This window comes from Erinaceus europaeus, chromosome 6 (assembly GCF_950295315.1).
Source record: "Erinaceus europaeus chromosome 6, mEriEur2.1, whole genome shotgun sequence".
NCBI lineage: Eukaryota > Metazoa > Chordata > Mammalia > Eulipotyphla > Erinaceidae > Erinaceus > Erinaceus europaeus.
In genome coordinates, this window is record NC_080167.1 from 12,914,419 (window position 1) to 12,932,389 (window position 17,971).

General features: G+C 42.5%; 1 protein-coding gene across 1 annotated transcript in view; it reads left to right on the top strand.

Moving 5' to 3' along the window:
• Window positions 1–17,971, top strand: part of NAA25 (N-alpha-acetyltransferase 25, NatB auxiliary subunit) — a 70,725-nt gene that overhangs the window by 551 nt on the left and 52,203 nt on the right. Inside the window, exon 2 of the mRNA XM_060193071.1 lies at window positions 16,635–16,720. Coding sequence (XP_060049054.1) covers window positions 16,635–16,720 — 86 coding nt within the window. The remainder of the gene's footprint in view (window positions 1–16,634; window positions 16,721–17,971) is intronic.

The following is a 17,971-nucleotide window of genomic DNA, read 5'->3' on the forward strand; positions in this document are numbered from 1 at the left end:
CTCCCCTGCCTGCCCGCAAGCTGCGCTGTTCGGGGGCGCTGTGGAGCGACTTGGGATCTCCCCGCGGGCGGCCGGGTCGTGAGCGTGGGGTGGACACCCAGCTCGGGGGAAATTCTCCTCCGGAAGACTCAGCTGCAGGAGCGGGGCCCAGGCGTTCGGGGTCTCGGGTCCGACCGGCCGTGGTCGGGGTGCACGGAGATAGATACATGAGAGGTCCTAAAAGGGTAGGGGGCTGATGCAGGGTCACCCCGCTCGAGTCGGGAGCGGCCCAGAGCTCTTCCGAGCGGAGACAGCTGCCCCGGGCCCGCGGGGAAGGGGGGGGGGGTCTCGGGCCGTGCGAGTTGCAGTCGGAGGGGCTGGGGGGCTGCCTCAGAGCTCTCCCTTTATGCAGCTTCTCCGCTTTTTCTCTGCAGCCCGCCCTCCTCGTGCTTTAGTGGATTCATTTTCACCACGCTTCCATCCACCCTCAGGCTTGGTGTCTTCCCGCTACTATTGTGAGGGGGGAAAAAAATTTAAAAATTCGTTTTTTTTTTTTTTTTTTTTAATAAACGAGATGTTCTTTACTTGGACAATGTCCTCTCTCGCATTTCCGTCCCTCTGAAATGGTTTGTATAATCTGGGTCTGTCTCAGGAGATGATGGTGAGGAGGATTTCAAGGTCAGCGGCTTCTGCAAAATTCGATGGAGTGTTTCTAGTGTGGCTATTACTAAACGGAGGTTTTTCCCTCTATGGGTGAGGCTATTGAACTTTTTTTTTTTTTTTTTTTTGGCGTGGAGGTGGGGCAGGAAGAAACTTTGTTTCTGATACAATTGATTCTGCTTTTATCTTGTAATTTGTATGTTGCTTGCCTCTCACCTTCTCATTCAGTCCCAGCAACAGCCCTGTAAAGCGGGTAGTAGTAACGATATAGTTCATGTGTATAGATCCCAGTTATGACAAGCCACGTCTTTGGCCTTTTGTATGGGTTGTCTCATTTAATATCTTCACATGTTTCTGGAATGGATAGTTTTTTGCTTTGTTTTTTTTTTTTTTTTTTTTTTGGCACGACAGAGAAGTTGAGAGGAGGGGAGATAAGAGGGAGAAAGAAAGACACCTGCAGACCTGGTTCACCGCTCATGAAGTGACCCCCCTGCAGGTGGAGAGTGGGGGGGATCGAATCCCACCCAGCCCTTGAGCATGGTAGTCTGTGCGCTTAACTGGATGTGCCACCACCTGGCCCCCTGGATCTTTTTTCATGAAGGCTTATTTCTATCCATTCCAACCCCCCCCTTTTTTTTTTCTTCATAGGTGAAGAAACTAGGTTTTTATTAATGTGTGATTTTTCTAAGCTCACTTTGATAAAACTAGGATTTCAACCCCTGTGAATTGTTAACAGGCTTACTGTCTTTACCGTAATGCACCTGTCTTAGCACTGAGGACGCTGATTTTCCAAAGGTCACACAGGTGGTGAGTGGGAGAGAGGACACCAATTTCCATTTCCTCAGGGCTGCTTATTCTTTTTTTCATTTCCTTTCAGTATTTTCAGGTGGCACTGAAGAAACAGAAGAGTGACTAAGGGTGAAAACTGAATCCAGGGTTCATAATTTGTGGCATGTTAGAGCTCTGCAGACTTTATTAAAAAAAAAAAAAAACTAAGAAGAGTCAAAGCTTTTAAGCATGATTGGATTGCCAAAATTGTTCTTGAGAACCAAAGAAAATACCTTTGATGTCATATAAGACATTAAGAGTTTAAGTATTTGAACTATTCATTAAGAAGAACCTTTTCCACTGGAGGAGATAGCAGTGTGGTTATGCCAGAAAGGCTTTCTGAGGCTCCAGAGTTCTAGGCTCAGCACCCCCCCACCCCCACACACACACATAGCAAGCCAGGGTTGAGCAGTACTGTAGTAACAACAAAACAAACAAACCTACCTTTCTCATTTCATAGTTCTATAACATCAGGATGTTAGGAATTCCATAGTCTTCAAACAGAAGCAAGGTGGTCTGGTCTATGACACAGATGGTAGAGCACCTGCATGAGGTTCTAGGTTCAGTCTGCGACCATCACCATCGAATGCTTTAGAGTGGTTTCTGGTTCTCTTATTAATAAATAGATCTTAGAAACAACAATAGAAGCCAGAATTATATACCTTTTGTTACAGTTACTTTGGAGGAAATCTGTAGTCTTTCACCAGGAATTCCAAGGCAATTGATATAAACTAACAAGAAGAAGAAAGGAAAGGATACAACTGTCCTTGACTTCAGCAATAACAACTTTTGACTTCCTGGCCTTGGGACAGCCCCTGTTTTTATTTTTCAAATACATTTGCACCCTTAAGCTACTTAAGTTACTTGAATTCATCCATCCATCCATCCATCCATCCATTCATTCACTCATTCACTCACTCATTTATTTGCCGACAGATATACAAGCTCATACATAATGAAGCCTGTCCACTAGTAATTTACCAGCCCCCACTATTGAGTTCTAACCTGGTAAGGTTATTGTGATTATTGTAGTTAACAAAAGGCCAGAGATTAATTTGCTGCTAAGAGTTGTAGTTAGTAAGTTGCAGAGCTGGAATTTGAACATGGGCATCCTCACTGGAGAGCACAGGCCTTCTCTGAGTTCTTCAGAATCACTGTTTAATAGCTCCACTGACTTTGTACAGTGATATTGTATTGCCAAAGTTTTAGGACTTTACAACTGTTAGAATCCTTGTCTATGAGCTCAACTCTTGTTGAATATTTTGAGGGTAGAAGTGGGCAGGGTGATTAACTGTGAAATTGTGGGTTGAGATGTGGTAGGTTGAAATTATATTTTTGGTGTGCAGGTTTGAAATAACTTTTCTGTGTAGAATTTGATTGGTTGAAACATCTTTAGGGTACACCTCATTATTCATAAACTGGCATGTTTGAGTGAAATATTCTGGGGTTTTGAAAACCTCCCCTGACCTCACTAGAACACCTACTTTACTTTTCATTCTCCCTTTACTAAAATTATTCTCTTGTGCTATGTGGTTCTCAACAGAACCTCTCATGTGACTTGGTGATCTCTAGCACTTTTTTCCCCCTGGTGCTTTTTTGGTAACCATTATTTTTATTTAAGGTTTATTTTTTTTAATTAAGCCTTTTTATTTTTTATTTGTTATTGGATAGAGACAGAAATTGAGAGAGAAGAGGGAGATAGAGAGGAAGAGAGACAGAGAGACACCTGCAGACCTGCTTCACCGCCTGTGAAGTGACTCCCCTGCAGGTGAGGAGCCGGATCCTTACGTGGGTCCTTGTGCTTTGTGCCACGTGTGCTTAACCCGCTGTGCTACCGCCCGACTTCTTAAGATTTATTCTTTAAGGATAGAAAGGGGAAGGGGGAACAAAAATGAGCCAGAGTATCACTCTCATACATGTGATACTGGGGACTGAACCCAGAACCTCTTGTCAGTTCAGGACTATCTACTGTGCCACTTCTTGGATCACTATCATTGGTAATTTTTATTTCCATATATTTATATGGAATAAAATAAGTAAATATATTTCCATATATATATATATATGGAGAGAGAGAGAAAGAGTTAGAAAGATAGATAGAAATATAGGTAGATAGATTAGATAGATAGAAACAGAACATCACTCTGGCATATGCAATGTCAGGGATTGAATTTGGGATGTCATGTTTGAGAGATCATTGATGCATTCATCATGCCACCTCCTGAACTGCTCATTATTTTAAAATGTTTGTAAAGGTAAGGGGGGAAGTGAGAGTGATGGCCAAGTATGATACAAAGTGAATTTATATAGAATATAGCAATTGCAGGTCAGCAGTTGCAAAGCAGCTTTGAGAGATGTCAAAGAAAAACAAATATTCCCCAGACTTTATAAGCACTTGTGTACATACATTCTTTTTGCAGAAGATGTTTTGTTCTACTCTGTCTTACTGACTTGCCTTAGTCTGGATCAGGTGCACATATTTCCCAGTTATATTTCCTGAATGATAATCACTTCAGTGGTGAGTTCAGACATTTCCCTTTGGTGCCTGGCTGAGCCCCAGATAATTATTCTGCTATAGTTCATTAGTAAAGACTCCGAAGTTTTCAATGAATGTGGTCTCTATTCTGAGCCTTTGTTGAGCAGTATTAATTCTGCAAGTCTTGTCTTGTATCATGCAAGGAGTGGCACGGTGTCTTGTTGAGTGAAAACTGCTTTGCTTTTCTATAGACAATTGGCATAACCATTCTCTTTGAAACTCAAATGTGTAAGAAACACCCAGGAGAACACACACATTACCGTGTGCAAGGACCTGGGATCAAACCTCTCCCCATCATCCCTTCTGTCTCTGTCTACAGGGAGAAAGCTTCAGAAATAGCCAAGCAGTGCTGCAGCTCTCTCTCTCTACCTCCCTCCCCTGTCCTTCTCAGCTTCTCTCCATGTCTCTATACAAGGGGGGGGGGGCATATGGCTGCTGGGTGTGGTGGGTTTTGTCTTGCAGGCATCACGCCCTACCAATAACCTTGGTGGTTCGTGGCCCAGGAGATGGTGCAGTGAATATAGCATTGGACTCTCCAATATGAGGTCCTGAGTTTGATCCTCAGCATAGCATGTGCAGAGTGACGTTCTGGTTCTCTTTTTTTTCCTCTCCCCCCCATAAATAAATAACTAAATCTTTAATAATAATAACAATACACTTCTGGGCTATCAGTTTTGGTAGTGCTGGGAACCTCAGGCTTGAAAGTTACTTGCATAACCATTCTGCTCTCTTCCTAACCCACTAAATGGCTCTTTAAATTTCCAGTTGTGGTTTTGTAGCTTTCATTTCTCTGATAGACTCACTTTCCAGAATACTGTATTTGTTTTCTTTTTCTTTGTAGGGTTTGTTCATTTATGTATTCCTTTCTCATTTAACATATTTCTTGAGGTCTTAACATGTCCTGGGCAGGGCAGGGCCCAGTATGTGCCCAGCAGTGTAGTATAAAGTTGAGTGAGCACTGAACACCGAAGACAAATAAACTTGCAATATTTTTGCAAATAAACTTACAGTATCAAGATTTAAAAAAAAACTTATTTTTCCCCTTTTGTTGCCCTTGTTTTATTGTAATTATTATTATTATTATTATTTTATTATTATTATTATTATTTTTAAAGATAGAGGCTTTGGGGTTTGGGGAGACAACAGCACTTCTAGCGTTTGCCCTTCTTCCGTAGCCAGTCAACAGCGTCAGGTTGAGCCTGATGTAAAGTTTCGAGACCTCCTTTGAATCTGGAGAGGTGGCAGTCGTTGACTATGTGGGTCATAGTATGTCTGTAGCCGCAGGGGCAGTTCGGGTCGTCTCTGGCTCCCCAGCGATGGAACATAGCGGCACACCGGCCATGGCCTGTTCGATAGCGATTGAGGAGGGCCCAGTCATAACGTGCTAGGTCAAAGCCAGGTTGATGCTTGCAGGGGTCTGTGATGAGGTGTTTGTTCTTTACCTCTGCTGACTGCCAACTCTGTTTCCAAGAGACTGGAACAGAGAAGTTCAGTGTAGGCGTAGGGGACCAGATTGGGTGACGAGACGTCAAGCGTTGGACAGGGTGGGCGAAGATATCCGCGTATATTGGCAGGTCTGGTCGAGCGTAGATGTGGGAAATGAACTTAGACGATGCCGCATCCTGACGAATATCTGGCGGGGCGATGTTGCTAAGAACTGGCAGCCATGGAACCGGGGTGGAACGGATGGTTCCAGAAATGATCCTCATGGAGGAATATAATTTGGAATCGACCAAGTGGACATGGGGGCTACGGAACCATACTGGGGCACAGTATTCTGCAGTGGAATAGCATAATGCCAGAGATGATGATCGTAGTGTGGAAGCGCTCGCGCCCCATGAGGAGCTGGCCAGTCTTGCAATGATGTTATTCCTCGCGCCCACCTTTGCTGCAGTTTTTATGAGATGTTCGTGAAATGACAGAGTGCGATCGAGAGTAACGCCAAGATAGACTGGCTGGGCTTCATGCCGGATTCTCGTATCGCCAAGCTGCACATTAAGCTCACGCGAGGCCGAGGCATGGTGTAGATGGAAAACAGATGATACCGTTTTTGCAGTGCTAGGGATTAGTCGCCATTTTTTACAGTAATCAGATATCAGAGACATGTCTTTTGTGAGTGTTTCCTCAAGGATGTCGAACTTGGATGCCTGAATTGCACAGCAGATGTCATCGGCGTAGATGAACTTCCTTGAAGTTTCTGGGAGGTCATTGATGTAAATATTGAATAGCGTAGGAGCCAGAACAGAGCCCTGGGGGAGGCCACTTGAGACAAGTCTCCATCTGCTAGACTTGTCACCCAGATGCACCCGGAATCTTCTGTTTTGGAGAAGAAACGATATAGTGTTGGCCACCCATGGAGGCAGGCATCTTGAGATCTTGACTAGGAGACCACGGTGCCAGACCGTGTCACAGGCTCCTGTGAGATCAACAAAGACAGCACCCGTCTTTAAATTCTTCTGGAATCAATTTTTAATGTAAGTTGAGAGGGCCAGGGCTTGTTTGCAGGTAGATCTTTCTGGGCGGAAACCAGCTTGGGCGGGTGATAGGAATTTTTCTGTAAGATGAGAAATACGTGACAGAAGCAGCCTCTCAAGGAGTTTGTAACACACGGAGAGGAGAGAAATTGGTCTATAGCTGGCGGCCAGTGTTGGGTCTTTCTTTGGTTTCAAAGAAACCAAAAGTTTCTTTTTGGTTTGGGGAGACAACAGCACTGAAGCTTCTCTTCAGGGAAGGGGGGGTCAGTGAGGGGAGGGGATAGGGCTGAACTCTAACATGGCAGAACAGCACACTGTCCAGGTAAGCTCTTTTTTTTTTTAAACTTTTCTTTCTTTCTTCCCTTTTGTTGTCCTTGTGTTTTTTTATTGTTGTAGTTATTGTTGTTATTGATGTTGTTATTGTTGGATAGGACAGAGAGAAATGGAAAGAGGAGGGGACGACAGAGAAAGATAGACACTTGCAGACCTGCTTCACCGCTTGTTAAGCAACTCCCCTTTTAGATGGGGAACCGGGAGCTTGAACTGGGATCCTTTCCAGGGTCCTTGGGCATTGTGCCACGTGCACTTAACCCGCTGCGCTACCTACCGCCCAGTTCCCCTTTTCTTTCTTTTTTTAAGTATTTATTTTATTTATTTATTCCTTTTTGTTGCCCTTGTTTTATTGTTGTAGTTTATTATTGTTGTTGTTATTGATGTGGACAGAGAGAAATGGGGAGGGGAGAGGAGACAGAGGGGGAGAGAAAAATAGACATCTGCAGACCTGCTTCACTGCCTGTGAAGCTACTCCCCTGCAGGTAGGAAGCTGGGGGCTTGAGCCAGTCCATTAACACTTTGCACCATGTGCGCCTAACAGGTAAGCTTTTTCTAGCTCTAGAGTTATGCTTGCTAAGGGGTTTGATGGAAGGGATAAAGGAAAAAAAACAGCTTTTCATGAGAGCATATAATGTAGATGTTCTTAGCTGTTGGGGACAATTCAAGAAAAGGCTTCCTGTGAAGTGACATTTTACTTTGGATTTGAAAGAAGGGCATGGAGCCAGGCAGTATAAGCGCACATGGCCACATGGCGAGAAGCGCAAGAACCAGCTGCAAGGATCCCAGTTTGAGCCCCTGGCTCCCCACCTGCAGGGGGGTCACTTCACAAGCGGTGAAGCAGGTCTGCACGTGTCTTTTGCTCCCCCTCTCTGTCTTCCCCTTCTCTCTCCATTTCTTTTTGTCCTATTCAACAACAACGACAGCAGTAATAACAACTATAATAATAAACAGGATGGGCAACAAAAGGGGGAAAAAAAAAGCCTCCAGGAGCAGTGGACTCTTAGTATATGCACTGAGCCCCAGCAATAACCCTGGAGGCAAAGGAAGAAAGAAAGAAAGAAAGAAAGGGAAAAAGAAAGGCAGAGGTTAGGCAGTGAGATGAGGACAGAGATGCAGACTGTAAAAAAGAGCTTGTTCTACTTGACCTAAGAAAGAACTTGTATAGTTGGGAGTGTGGATGTATGAGATGAGGCATCTGAGGTGGACGTACTTAGAACCTTGTAAGCCATTTTAATTTTTTTTTTTTTTTGGTGGAGCCAGAGCCTTATACATGCATGATTCCACTGTTCAGAGAAAGCTGGGGGGAGGGGGCAGAGACACTACAACATCATTGCCCATGTAATGGGGCTTGAATCTGGCCTGCATACATGGCAAGGGACACACCTTACTTGGCAAGCTATCTCTGGCCCTGAAATATGTTTTCACATGTGTTCTCTGGCCCCTAAAAATGTTTTAAGACAGTGGCTGGTTAGGGAGATAGCATAGTGGTTAGGTAAGACTTTCAAGAGATCCGTGTATGTCTGTGTTCATAGTAGCGCTGTTTGTAATAGCCTAAATTTGGAAACTACCCAAATGTCCAGTGAGAGATGAGTGCTTCAGAAGGTTGTGGAATATAAGCACAGGGGAATACTACTCAGCTGTAAGAAGTGACTAAAGCTTTTCCTTTGCCTTATCTTGGATGGGACTTCAAGGAGTTAGTTAAGTGAGCTAAGCCAGAAGATGAAGGCCAGATACCAGTGTGACCTCTCTTACAGGTATGACTTAAGAAACAAAGAAGCGCAAAGCGCAAGGGCTTTTTTTTTTTTTTTTAACCAGAACATCGGGCAGAGGTTAGATAGCATAATGGTTATGCAAACAGGCTCTCATGCTTGAGGCTTCAAAGTCCCAGGTTCAATCCCCTGCACCACCATAAGCCAGAGCTGAACAGTGCTCTGGTAAAAAAAAAAAAAAAAAAAAAAATCAGCGCACTGTTCAGCTCTGACTTACGGTGGTGTGGGGGATTGAACCTGGAACTCTGGAGCCTCAGGCATGAGAGCCTGTTTGCATAACCATTATGCTTATCTACCCATCCACCATAAGAAACTCTTAAAAATTGTTTTTTCTGGGAGTTGGATGGTAGCACAGCGGGTTAAGTGCACGTGGAGGAAAGCACAAAGACTAGCATAAGGATCCCAGTTCAAGCCCCCGGCTCCCCACCTGCAGGGAAGCGGTGAAGCAGATCTGCAGGTGTCTATCTTTCTCTCCCCCTTTCTGTCTTCCCCTCCTCTCTCCATTTCTCTCTGTCCTATCCAACAATGTCAACATCAATAATAACAATAATGACTACAACAACAATAAAAAACAAGGGCAACAAAAGGGAATAAATAAATATTTAAATAATTGTTTTTTTCTGACTTGACTTATTTGAGGAGGGGGTATTGAAGGTCAAACCCTAGACCTGATGCCACTCACTGTGCTGTATCCCCAGTCCCCTCAAAATTGACTTCTAAATGAATTTAAAAATTATGTGTGTAATTACAATTAATGGAAAACCTGTTACTTGCCCAGAGGGGGGAGTGCAGCAAAAACAAAGTGCTGTTTAATTAATTAAAATCTTAACTAAATTCTGATATTTGTGAAACTCTGAGTCAGATACCTGTTACTTCTGTTAAAAACAGACATGAACAAGTATTAAGGAAATGACAGGCTAACACCGGAGTCCATCTCAATATAAAAGAGACACTAGAAAAGAGATCAGCTTTTAGTTTTCTCACTGTGTGTGTGTTAATTAGTGCAAAGATTGCCTGAAAAGGTATCATTTGGGGTGGTACCCATGCTTTGAAAACATCACTTTAACCAGTTCAGCATTATTTTTACTTCTGCCTGCTTTATGGATGGCTGGTTTTGGCTTCTGGTATTAATGGAACAACACAATCCTCGGGGGCTGAAACTAATTACTGTTAGTAATATTTATTTATTTATTTATTTATTTATTTATTTATTTATTTATTTATGTACTTGGCCACCAGCTTTATCACTGGGGCTCAGTGCCAGCTCTACAAATCCACTGCTCCATGTGGGCATATTTTCCCTTTTTTTTCTCCTATTTATTAGATAAGATAGAGGGAAGTTGCGGTGGGGGGAGGAATAGAGAAGGCAAGAAAGGCAGACAGCTGCAGATCTGCTTCATCACTCCTGAAGCGTGTCCCCTGCAGGTGGGGAGGAGGCCCTTGACCCTAGGTCCTTGTGTTGTGCTACCCCCTGGGCTACTATGTACCTGTTCTTTCTGACACCTTCTTTTTACTTCTTTGCCACCAGGGTTATCACTGGGGCTCTGTGCCTATGCTACAAATCCACCACTCTTGATGGCCATTTTTGCTCTTTTTTTTCCTTCCTTCCCTCCCTCCCTTTACCCCTCCATCTCTTTCTTTCTTTAATTTTTATTTGTCAGGACAGAGAAACTGAGAGGAGTGGGGGAGATAGAGAGAGGGAGAGAAAGATACTTGCAGACAAGCTTCATCACTTGGGAAGCATCCCCCCTGCAGGTGGGGAGCAGGGGCTCAAACCCAGGTCCTTGTGCTTAGTGATATGTGCACTGAACCAGGTGTGCCATCGCCCGGAACATGCCTGTTCTTTCACTTTAGTTCTTCAGACTGGCCTCCTGCTTACTCAGTTTCCAAACTTGCTGGTTTTGTGGTCACACCAAACTGACTAGAGGAGGAAGCGGTCATTGCCTCTCTCATTGAGTTTCATTAGCACTACCCCTTCCCCTTCCCTCAAGAAATCAAGTTTTTGATAATTACACTTAATCTTTATGTAAATCTTACGTGAATGAGAGCCATTCCCCATCAGCCAGCTTGTAATCAAAGATCCCTTCAACATAGAAATTCTGGAGCTTCCACTGATAACTTCAGACTAAACCCATTTATTTCTTTCCATGTGTGGAGCTTTCAGACTCCAGTTTTCAGTGCCATAGTCACTACTAGTAAGGAAGAAGCCCCGTTTATCCATTTCAATCAAATATCCACCCTGCTGGACTGCAGTTACATGCTTTTGATAGGATTATTGCATACGGTTTAGACATACTTATCCAGTCCTTCTCCTTCAACAGAGGCAGTGGAAGCCAGGGAAGAGGGGGTGAGCCCGTAGATAGGATAGTTAAAAGCCTCGTCGTCTGCAGGGATTAGAGTTAAATTGCCTGATCTCTGTTTGTCTGCTCAGATCAGTTTATGGGCAGATCTTCAGAATTGGTCTCATCAATGATATCTACCCTTTTACAAGGCTTTAAGATGTATTCTGAGGGGTTGGGCGCTCGGGTGGTAGCGCAGCGGGTTAAGCGCATGTGGCCTGAAGTGCAAGGACTGGCCTAATGATCCCGGTTGGAGCCCTAGCTCCCCACCTTCAGGGGAGTCGCTTCACAGGCAGTGAAGCAGGTCTGTAGGTGTCTGTCTTTCTCTCCCCCTCTTTGTCTTCCCCTCCTCCCTCCATTTCTCTCTGTCCTATCAAACAACGACGACATCAATAACAACAACTACAGCAGTAAAACAAAGGCAACAAAAGGGAATAAATAACTACAACAATAAAACAACAAGGGCAACAGAAGGGAAAATAAATAAAAAGAAAAAAAAGTTGTATTCTGAACTCCAAGTTCTTACTGGACTGAATCAAAAGTAACTTATAAGGGGCTGGATAGTGGTGTATCCGGTGAGTGCACATGTTATAATGCACAAGGGCCTGCATTCAAGCACTTAGTCTCCACCTACAAGGAGAAACTTCATGAGTGGTAAAGCAGTACTGCAGATGCCTCTCTACCACCCTCCCCTCCTCAATTTCTCTTTGTCTCTAGCCAATTAACTTATGAAAGCGAGTCACTAATTTATTAGGAAGAGGTGTCACTTATTATACTGGCTGTTCTGTCACATTTATTTTTATTTTTTAACCCATGCACTGCTCAGCTCTGGGTTAGGGTGGTGCTGGGCATTGATTCTGGGACCTTGAATCAGGCATGGTCCTCTGTAAGGACAAAAGATGCACTAGAGATTGAGCTAAAGCCTAAATTGTATGCTTTTAGGTTTTTGTGATTCTCCAGTGTCTTTGCTGAGTATTAGGTCTTGGACTTTCCTATCTCAATTGTGATTCCCTCTAGAGTAAGAGGTCTTGATCTTTTTTACCTCGCATTATTTGTACTCATCAGCATTAAGTACATTGAAAAAAGAATGAAGAGAGGAGATAGCAATGTTCATGGTGTGTTGGTTAAAATTTTTAAGCCTGGAGAAAAATTGAAACCATGAGTAAAACGATAGGCTATTTCTGTTATTTCGCACATTCTGTGTCACCTGGGCCATAGATTACTTTGAATTGTCTTAGGCATCTCATTCCTGTGCTGATCTGAGACCTCAGTGAGCAAAGGAACCACTATGGACTGACCTGTGCGTGGTCATTTTTCTATATTTTTAATTTTATTTTTAATATTTATTATTAGAGACAAATTGAAAGAGATGGGGAGATAGAGAAGGAAAGAGACAAAAAGACACTTGCAGCCCTGCTTCACCACTCATGAAGCTTTCCCCCCTGCAGGTGGGAACCAGGGCCTTGGACCAGGGTCCATGCTTGCTGTAATGTGAGTGCTTAACCAGGTGTGGCACCACTTGGACCTTCATTTTTCTATATTTAGAATTGTTGCTGCCATCCTGTTTCTTATTTGCAATACTTCTTACTGTTCTTTACTGGAAATGAATGTTTGTTTGTTTAGTAGATATTAAGGATTAATAGACTATTTTTTGGATAGAGACAGGAGAGAGGGAAAGGTACCACATCACTGAAGTTTCTTTTTGTTGTGGTAGGGCCAGGTTGTGACCCTGAATTATGTGCATGATTAAAGCAGACTATCCAGGTAAGCTACCTTACTGACCCTGTTTTTTTCTTTTTCTTTCTGAACTAGATTACTGATTAGCTTGGGCTATTGGTGATTCTGGAGAGTGAACCCTGGACTTCTTGAATATACGTCTACTTATACTCAAGATACTACTGTGCTATCTCTCCAACCCCAATACTTTATTTATATTTTAAATATTTATTTCCTTTTGTTACCCTTATTTTTTTATGGTTGTAGTTATTATTATTAATGTTGTCGTTATTGGATAGGACAGAGAGAAATGGAGAGAGGAGGGGGAGAGAAAGATAGACACCTGCAGACATGCTTTACCTCTCATGAAGCGACTCCCTTGCAGGTGGGGAGCCAGGGGGCTCGAACTGAGATTCTTATGTGGGCTTTGCACTTTGTGCCACCTGCGCTTATCCCACTGCGCTACCGCCTGACTCCCAATACTTAATTTTTTTGTAGATATTTATTTTTATTTTCCCGTTTGTTGCCCTTGTTGTTTTTATTGTTGTTGTTGTTATTGATGTCATCATTGTTGGATAGGACAGAAAGAAATGGAGAGAGGAGGGGAAGACAGGGGGAGAAAGAGAGACACCTGCAGACCTGCTTCACCGCCTGTGAAGCGACTCCCCTGCAAGTGGATCCTTACACAGTTCCTTGCACTTCATGCCATGTGTGCTTAACCCGCTGCACTACCGCCTGGCCCCCAAGACTTTATTTATTTATTTATTTATTTTCCCTTTTGTTACTCTTGTTGTCTTTTTATTGTTGTTGTAGTTATTATTGTTATTGATGTCGTCATTGTTGGATAGAACAGAGAGAAAAGAGAGAAGAGGGGAAGACGGGGGAGAGAAAGAGAGACACCTGCAGACCTGCTTCACCGCCTGTGAAGCGACTCCCCTACTGGTGGGGAAAGACTATTTTTTAAAGTGCTTTTAAGTGAGCAGAGTTCAAACAGAGAGAGGGGGAGAGAGAGACTTGCAGCATTTTTTCACTGCTTGTGAAGCTTTCCCCCTACAGATGGGGACCTAGAGCTTGTACCCAGGTCCTGTGCAGGGTAATACATTCACTGGGTGCATCACCACCCAGCCCCAGTAACTCATTTTTTTTATCACTAAGTATTGTATGGATGTACCACAATTTGTTTGTTCATTTGCTTATTGGAAAGGCTCTTTGGTCGTTTATAGGTTTTGGCAATTTGAATAAAGCTGTTACAAACATTTGTTTATGGGTCTTTGTGAGGAAGTGAGTTTTTGGCTAATTTGGGTAGATATCAAGAACACAATAGCTGGATCATATGCTAAGAGTAAATTTCGTTTTCTAGGAAGCTGTCTGCCTCCAGTGCTGTACCAGTTTGTATTCTCAGTAGAGAGTCTTGCTGCTTTTCCACCTTCACACCAACATTTGTTACATAAATAATTTTGGGTTGTTTATGCCTAATCTGTTCCAGTGCTGATTTAGAACCTTGTGAATGAAGAGTCACAGTACTAGTAGCTGCAGAAGCGACAGCAAATTGTGAATTGGCCTACAGTTAGTCTTCTTTCTGTATTTAGGGTTGACAGCTACTACCCTTTAACATTTAAAACATTTTGCCTTTGGGAGTCGGGCGGTAGCGCAGCAGGTTAAGCACAGGTGGCGCAAAGGGCAAGGACCAGTGTAAGGATCCTGGTTCGAGCCCCTGGCCCCCCACCTGCAGGGGAGCTGCTTCACAGGCATTGAAGCAGGTCTCTATCTTTCTCCCCCTCTCTGTCTTCCCCTCCTCTCTCCGTTTCTCTCTGTCCTATCCAACAACAATAATAACTACGACAACAAGGGCAACAAAAAGGAATTAATAAATAAATAGTAAAAAAAAAATTCTGCCTTTTAGATCTCATCTAGAAATGAATCTTGGGGCCATGCAGTGGTGCACTAGGTTGAGCGTATACATTGCAGTGTGCAAGGACTGGGTTCAAGCCCACAGTCCCCACTTGCAAGGGGAAGTTTCACAAGTGGGGTCACTCCCTCTCTCCCCACTTTTTAAAAATATTTATTTATTCCCTTTTGTTGCCCTTGTTGTTTTATTGTTGTAGTTATTAATGTTGTTGTCATCATTGTTGGATAGGACAGAGAGAAATGGAGAGAGGAGGGGAAGACGGGGAGAGAAAGATAGACACCTGCAGACCTGTTTCACTGCTTGTGAAGTGACCCCCCCCTGCAGGTGGGGAACTGGGAACTAGAACTGGGATCCTTGTGCTTCGTGCCATGTGCGCTTAACCTGCTGCGCTGCTGCCCGATCCCTCCTTTATTTATTTTAATTGGAGTACTGCTCAACTGGCATATTTTAAAAACTATGTTATCTATTTATTTATTGGACAGAGACAAGAGAAATGGGTAAGGAAAGAGGAGATAGAGAGGGAAAGAGAGAAACATTTGCAGCACTGCTTCATCATTCACTTATGAAGCTCCCCACCTGATGGTGGGAACTGGGGGCTTGAACCAGGTCCTTGTGACTGGTAACTTGTGCTTAACCCAGTGTACCAACTGCCCAACCCTGACCCAGTTTTGGCTTCTGATGGTGCTGGGGATTGAATCTGGGAGTCTAGCAGCTCAGGTGTGAAAGTCATTTGTATAACTATTATGCTGTCTTCTCAGCCCTGAATAATTTTTTTCTTAACACTATTTTTATAACAGGTATCTATCGTAGTTATTACGATAACTTCTCAGCCCTGAATAATTTTTTTCTTAACACAATTTTTATAGCAGGTATCTATCGTAGTTATTACTGTTGTTGTTATTGATGTCGTCATTGTTGCATAGAACGGAGAGAAATGGAGAAAAGAGGGGAAGACAGAGAGGGGGAGAGAAAGATAGACACCTGCAGACCTGCTTCACCACCTGTGAAGTGACTTCCCCTGCAGGTGGGGAGCCGGGGGCTCGAACCGAGATCCTTATGCCGGTCCTTGTGCTTCGCGCCACGTGTGCTTAACCTGTTGTGCTACCGCCTGACTCCCGCCAGTATCTATCATCTTCCTTTCTATCTTTTTATATTTTAAGATTTTATTTATTTCGTATGAGATAGACTTTCAGATGAGATAGAAACCAGAGTGGTCCGGGAGGTGGTACAGTGGATAAAGCATTGGATTCTCAACCATGAGGTCCCAAGTTCAATCCCCAGCAGCATATGTCCCAGAGTGATATTTGTTTCTTTCATTCCTCCTGTCTTTCTCATGAATAAATAAATTCTAAAAAGAAAGAAAGAAAGGAAGGAAGAAACCAGGGCAGCACACTCTGGCACATTCAGTGCTAGAGACTGAACTTGGAACCTCAGTTTTGTTGACCTCTTTCCCCAGCAGTAGTCTCTAGCATCCTTAACGTTTGAAATGAGTACATAGCTAAGGGAGCCTAGGAGCCAATTATTTTTCAAAGTTATTGCTAATTTCTATTGCATCCGGAATGTTTAAAAGTGCTCTTTCCCCATATCCTTGTCTAAGGCTGATATTAATGGGTTTTGTCTCTTCCTCCCAAGTATTATGGGTAAAACCTCTTACTTTACTGTTTTGTGAATTATACTTAACTCTGTGACAAAGTAAATGCTTCTTAAATACTTTATTGCAGGGACATAATTCATTTAATCTATTTGAAACCTGAGTGCGTGTTAGAAAGGGTTCTTTTTTAAAAATTTATTTTTGTGGTTACTAAATCTGTTTATTTCCTCTAGGTAAACATATTAATGTCATTTGTCACAAAACTCTTTAGTGCTACCTCTTCATTAATTGTAGATAAATGCAACTTGATTATGTTGAAAATGATTGCATGAGTGGAAGATTATAATTCGGATGATCCTAGGCTTTTAGGAGTTAAAATAGGTTCTATGTTTCCAATACTGAAAAGTATTATGACTGATAATAACATGTATATTTTTCAGATTTCTTGTTGAGGAAATATATCTATAACATGATTTGTGTTTTCATATTTTATGTTTTAGATTATCTTGACAATGGTAATAATAAAATGGCAATTCAACAAGCCGATAAACTGCTGAAGAAGCATAAGGATCTTCATTGTGCTAAAGTAAGTTTACTAGTCCTTGAGTAACTTACCTTTGGTGGGTTTTATTTTGTAGTTTTCCTTTAAAAGATGAAAATTAGAATGTAGAGATTTTATTTTATTTTTTTTAAAGTTTACTTAAAAACAAGAGAGAGCAAGAACCAGAGTATCTCTCTGGTACTTGCAATGCTGGGGCTCAAACTCAGAATCTCATGCCTAAGAGTTCAATGCTTTATCCAGTGTACTACCTCTCAGACCTCAGATTTTTTTCAGATAATTTTTTAGTCCATTTATTTTCCTGGTCACTTAAATGCTTAAATTAAAATTTACCTGCTTACTTCTTTGGACGTAATTGACTTAGTTATTTAATTTCCATAGAACCTCTGGCAGCCCCTATGCCCTGTATTTTAAAGATTTATTTATTAATGAGAAATAGGGAAGGAGAGAGAACCAGAGCAGGTTTCCTGCTGGGAATCAAATGTAGGACCTAATATTTTATTTATTTGTTCCACCTTTTGGGCCATTCCATTGAATCCTGTTACACTGTATTGTGCATGACTGAGAAAGGAAAGATTTGTTGATGCTTTTATGTATGTGATTTAGTTGATAAGCAACGCAGGCATATCTTACCACTTCTCTTGTGCTTTCAGACTTGGCTTTTTTTGGTTCCTGTTTTCTTTTTCTGTTGCCACCAAGGCTTCACTGGGGCTTTACACTTGTACAATTCTACCACCCTCTAGTGTTTTTTTTTCTTTCCATATAGAGGGTGAGAGACAGAGGAGAACTACCACAGATTTTTTTAAAGCTTGTGATGACACCTCCCATGTGGGGGCCAGGAGCTCGAACCTAGTACTTCCTGCATATTAAAGTGTGTATTCTATCAGATAGTTTATCTCCTTTCCAATTTTTTAAGGTTTTATTTTTATTTACTTCATATTAAGTAAAATTTCACAGACACACACACACACACACACACACACACACACACACAGAGGGAGAGGGAGAGGGAGAGGGAGAGAGAGAGGTCAGAGCATCACTCAAGTGATACAATGCCAGGGCTTCATGCCTGGGCTGTAACCAGGAGTCTTGGTTGAGTATCTTAAGCCTACTGTCTTCTCTATTGCTCTTTAACAAAAATTATTTATTTATTTTAGTTAATTCTTTACTATTTATTCATTATTGGATAGAGACAGAAATTGGGGGGAGATAGAGAAAGATACAGAGACATCTGCGGTCCTGCTTCACTTTTTTTTTTTTCCCTCCAGGGATATTGCT